We start from the raw sequence: 5,763 nt of genomic DNA, 5'->3' as shown, positions 1-5,763 counted from the left end.
GAATTGGAGAAAAACCACAGTTAAGATTCAAAGTAGGGGAAAAATACCTTGGTTATAGGCCACTGAAATGATCCCTGAAAGTCTGTTTGGAAAATGTTACCCACAACTATCCAAACTGATTTGGAAGGATAAAGATTTTCTAAAGCTGAATTGAGGCTAAGGAGAGAGATTATCACTTCAACCCAGGGTGAAGAGGAAAAAAAGGTAGTAATGCAGTATGATCTCCTAATCCTAAAAACTTAGTTTCTAAAAATTCACTTTTAATATCCAAACTAAGGCAATCCCCTTCCCCTGCCTCTCTGAACATGACCAGCATTTCAGACGCCCAACTATCTCACAGGGTCTGGTTAACCCAATTGGCAATCTCCATTTTTACCAAAACTCCAAGTATCATAAAAACCTTAAAACAGTAGATATGAGGAATTTACACCTTAAGTTCTACATTTAGTAGCTGATATACAGGTAAGAATTTCAATAAAAGATACTCCTCTCTTCACAAAACATTAAATTAGTCCCAGTACAACTGACTGCTTCCAAAATAAGCACCCAAGTGTGGGCAATAACTCCTGGCTGAACAAAAGCTCTTTATCACTACTCATGCCAAGGTACTGTGCTGACTTCAGCATACTGAAGGACCATGATTTTTCCAGAATTTTATCTCTCAGATTCTTCTCCCCAAATGTTCCAACGCTTCTTTGAATATAATCTTTAAAGGAAAATAGCATATCAAAACTCCAAACAGAAAGGGTGATCAGCTTTTGGCAGAACAAAATGGCTTCACTGCCTTAGTACTGAAACTTATAGGAGTAATAAAACAATTTTTCCTCACGCATAATGGTTAAGATCATAACTAAAACCCACTGGCCTCTCGTATCACAAAAGGATAAGGAGTAATTGAGCTTGATTGTACAGTCACCTCTATACACTTTTGTCAGGTACACAGAGAAAGGACTGTTAACTGGTGAAGTTTCAACACTAAAAGAAGATATTAATGTGGCAAACAACCAAGAGGTAATATCTAGTTTCTAGATTAAAAAACAATATATATATGTATATATATATATATAATAAAGTTTTAAATACAAAGTGCTTTTTATATATCGAGAATGATACAGTGTTAGTGAACAGATCCCTGTTTTGTAATCTTGATTACAAGAGTTAACTGGTAAATAAGTACTTTCTTTCCCCCTTTTCAGACAATGTTTAACAAGTAAACTCCTTGGTGTTAGTAGCTTGAGGATCAGAGGCCACTGCCAGCAATGTCTATCACATCAGAGCAAAGCCAAACTTTCAAACAAAATTTCACCCGAAATCCAAGAAAAGTTATTTTTATTTTAAGGGAAAAAAGTTTCTACTTAAAATTTAGAATAGACCAGTTAAGTTTATGGAAAAGTTGACATAGTAGTAGCACCTGGTCCTACCCTGGTAGTAACTTCAGGTATATCACACAGCTTAAAAGCATTCTGAATATATGCTCTTTTTAACCTAAAACATTTGACTTATTGGCAGAAAAGGTCTCAGAATAGCTGCTTTTCTTGCTGTTTTTTGGTAGCTATGTGGACTTGTAAATTTATGCAGCTTTATCTATAATTTGTGAGCATGAATTTGTAGACTACTTTGCTAAAATTAGGACTCCATCATTCCCCCTTTTAAAATACATCTCAGCATCCTAAAGAATGGGCAGTATTAGCTCAGTGTACCCCTCCCTCTAAAAGAGCATCCTCTCACCAGTGTATTTTCAAGACTCCTCTCTTCTTGGGCAGTTTTCCCCACCTCAAGTATAACCTGCATTCATAGAATTCTGCTTCTCTGCAACTCTTATTTTAACAGTTGCAGTGTCACTGTAGCACTCTATTAACTCCTGAAGTTCACAGGTAACTCTTAGCCCTGACTTTAGGCTCCTTCCCACCAACTGTAGTTACTGACTGCCCTCTTTGGGAAGCACCACAGACAGGGCAACAGCTGGAGCAGCCAATGGTACTGTGGGCTAGACATCCACTAGCCAGAGTGGATCCCACTACTGTGGATGCTACAATTAAACGAACAGGATTTGGGACAGCAAACCAATTACACTGGCACCCTAGAGAATTACAGTGAGATACAATTGTTCAAACTAAATGTTAGTACTAAAATACAAAACTTTGCTTTATCAAGAGTCTGAAACACAGTGTGACTGTGGCATCTTACAGAAATCGAAGCTTGTACCATAAGTTGTAGTTGTTTCATACTTAGAATATCACCCTCTTAGTATCTCCATAGTTTTAGTTAAAATACCCTTTAGAAAGAATAAAACCAGACAAGAGAGCTCTGTTAATACATTTTCTCATTCCAGGAATCACATTATTTGTTGCTTTTACAACAGTAGCAGTTCATTCAGTGAAGCAGCTACCAATCAACTCCACATTACTTAAGTATCTATAGTAAGAGCAAAATAAAATTTCAACATGACCTTGTAATAATCAGTGATCAAAAACTGCTGCCACCTGAAATGGCACTGGTGGGCTGAAGTCCAGTTCCAAGTGCAGGTGTCTATAGCACAAAGTCCACTTGCCTCAAACACAACTGGCATGAAGGTTTAAGTTGCCAGCTGGGAGGTGGGTTAACTTACCCCCATTACCTCCTCCAGGCCAGGACTGGAATATATAAAATTTGAGGAATTAGATTTTTTTAAATTGGCCTGCTTAGAGCTGATCTTTCAGAAATATCTTCTTTCTTTTTTAAAGCTTCTCTCATAATAGCAAGTAGCACGCATCATCTGTGCCCAGATTTGCATAATTACCATAGTTTATTTTTGTGCATGCCACTCAAGGGCCAGATCCTATTTTTAGTTAGCCTCAGCCGTATTCTGCTCAGCCTTTGCAGCTTCGTAGGACTTGGTACAAGAAGTCACGTGCCTGTGGAAACTGTCCCTCCACATAAATCTCTTTGCACAGATATTACACTCGTATGGCTTTATGCCTGTGTGAATTTTCATGTGTCCCACAAGATGATGCTTCATTTTGAATTTCTTACCACAGACACCACAGCCATAAGGCCGAAGACCGAGGTGCATGCTCATGTGTCGATCTCTCTGACTCTTGTGAGTAAAACTTTTTCCACACTGACAAGGATACAGCTTGTCAGTGGCTGAGAATCCTAAGTGAGAAGCCTCTTCTTTAATTCCTGTTACCATTTCAATATTCTCACTGTAGCCTGCTGCTAGGGAAGTCTCCTGTCTGTGCCCAATTAGATTCCCATCCGACCTCTCTCCAGAAAACTCTTCCATGGAAGAGCCGTAGAAATCCACCTGCTCATCATAATTGCTTTCCTCAGCCTGTTCATCAAACTCTGCTTCCACTTTTTTTTCCCCAGTGTGAAAGTCCTCCTCCACTCCTGAAGGCTGGATTGAGTGCTCTGTCTGCATGGTATCGATGGACTCAGTGACCTGGTGCTCATCATATGTGGCATGAACGTCCACGCCCTCGCAAGCCTGTTCAAAGCGCTCAGGCTTCACGTGGATCCAACGTTTGTGAGCCATTATGCTGGGCTTGCTGTACATGGGCCGGGTGTAGTGGAAGTCGGCGCTGTCACTGGCCCCCTCCTCCCCATCCTGGCTTGTCATTTCAGTGCTCAGCCGGTCATGCTCTGTGGACGAGTTGCTGGGAAGGTATTCATGCTCGGTAAGCTGAGAAGACAGCTCGTCTTTGGTGCTCTCCTCTTCATTTTCTCCATCTCTCAGTTCCTGGGCTTTGGGGAAATCAGCATGGCCCCCAGAACCCAGCTCAAAACTCTCTACCAGACCATTATAACTGCTGCTGCTTGGAGACTGGTGGTCACTGCCGTGATTCAGCTTTTGACAAAGGACTGTAGGGTTTCCCTCTAAAACCTCAGTGCACTTGTCTACCACATGCCACATCTGGAGGAAGCTTGCTGCTGTTAAGTAACTAACAATTTCTGGAGCAGGCATTACTAGACGTCCTGTGTAACTAGATAGGAGAATGTTCTCAAACACTCTTGGGTTCATCACATCAGGTAAAACAATTCTCCTGCTGTTTTTCAGGAGTACCTGGTCAGAAAAGTAGGGTGAACTGGCAGCAAGAACAGCTTTGTGTGCCCGGAAAATGTGGCCTTGGACAACAATGGAGACATCACACAATTGTCCCTGCTGGCGCTGCTGGTTCAGTTTCTGTAGAATGGTGCTGGAAAAATCAGGAAATTCTACTCGAAAAGAGTTTGCTCCAGGCTCCATTTCATCACAAATCTTGTTCAGTGCTACAAGAGAAAGAAAAATTATTACTAATTCCAGCCCAAAGCAAGTGTTTTCCTATCCCCTTCTGAATCACTAAGAAAACTAAGACAAGTTCCAAAGCTCCATAAAGTCCCCTCATCTGTGGATACCAGTAGGGTAGAGCATTCATTCCCTCCTAGTCTTTTTAGAACTGTTCTGTAGGATTCAGGGCCCAGAATAAGGATTGTAGGTATAAATATGGTCAAAAGCAGGAACCACTCACCACTTTACATTCTATTAACTCGATATTTTTTTAATCTCTGTGAGTGAGAGAATAGAATCCATAAGCAATTGAATTTATAAGCTGTATAAATTTCCAATTAAAACAAAGTAAGTAACAGGGTCCCAAAATACATAGAACAAACTCTAACAGCACTGAAAAGAGAGATAGACAGCTCCACAATAGTAGTAGAAGACTTCAACACACCACTTTCAGTGAAGGACAGAACATCCAGAAAGAAGCTCACAAACACACAGAAGAGCTAAATGCTACAATCAACCAACTTGACCTCATAGACACATACTGAACACTCCACCCAACAGCAGCCAAGGATACTTTCTTTTCCAATGCACATGGAACATTCTCCGGAATAGACCACATGTTAGGCCATCAAGTAAGCCTTAACAAAATCCAAAGCATCGAAATAGTACAAAGCATCTTTTCTGACCATAAAGCCATTAAAGTAGAAATCAACAACAGAAAAAGCAAGGGAAAAAAATCAAACACATGGAAACTGAACAACAGCCTGCTCAAAAACTCCTGGGTTATAGAAGAAATTAAGGATGGAATAAAGAAATTCATAGAATTAAACGAGAAGGAAAACACATCCTACCAGAACCTTTGGGACACAGCAAAGCAGTGCTCACAGGTCAGTTTATACCAATAAATGCACACATCCAAAAAGAAGAAAGGGCCATAATCAAAACATTATCCCTACAACTGGAACAAGTAGAAAGAGAGCAGCAAAAGAAGACTTCAGGCGCCATAAGAAAGGAAATAATAAGAATTAGAGCAGAATTAAATGAAATAGAGAATACATAAACAATTGAAAGAGTTAACAAGACCAAAAGCTGGTTCTTTGAAAAGATCAACAAAACTGATAAACCATTGGCCAAAATGACAAAAGAAAAACAGGAGAGGAAGCAGATAACCCGTATAAGAAATGGATGGTAATATCAAAATAGACCCCACTGAAATGAAAAGAATCATAACAGAATACTATGAAAAATTGTACTCTAACAAATCTGAAAACCTAGAGGAAATGGAAAAATTTCTTGAAACTCACTATCTACCTAAACTAACACAAACAGAGGTAGAACAACTAAATAAACTCATAACAAAAGAAGAGATTGAAAAGGTAATTAAACTCCCAACAAAAAAAAGCCCTGGCCCGGATGGCTTCACTGGAGAATTCTACCCAACTTTCAGAGAAGAGTTAATACCACTACTACTGAAGGTACTTCAGAGCATAGAAAAGGATGGAATACTCCCAAAC

At 39.8% G+C, this 5,763-nt stretch overlaps 1 protein-coding gene across 1 annotated transcript in view; it reads right to left on the bottom strand.

Moving 5' to 3' along the window:
* Positions 1-1,548: 1,548 nt before the first annotated feature.
* ZBTB43 (zinc finger and BTB domain containing 43) overlaps positions 1,549-5,763 on the bottom strand; it is a 26,985-nt gene continuing 22,770 nt past the window's right edge. The window contains exon 3 of the mRNA XM_004375678.2: positions 1,549-4,251. Coding sequence (XP_004375735.1) covers positions 2,825-4,228 — 1,404 coding nt within the window. The 5' untranslated portion in view covers positions 4,229-4,251 and the 3' untranslated portion in view covers positions 1,549-2,824. The remainder of the gene's footprint in view (positions 4,252-5,763) is intronic.

Source organism: Trichechus manatus, unplaced genomic scaffold, assembly GCF_000243295.1.
Source record: "Trichechus manatus latirostris isolate Lorelei unplaced genomic scaffold, TriManLat1.0 scaffold00038, whole genome shotgun sequence".
In the NCBI taxonomy this organism is placed as follows: domain Eukaryota; kingdom Metazoa; phylum Chordata; class Mammalia; order Sirenia; family Trichechidae; genus Trichechus; species Trichechus manatus.
This window is presented reverse-complemented; position numbering and strand designations above follow the sequence as displayed.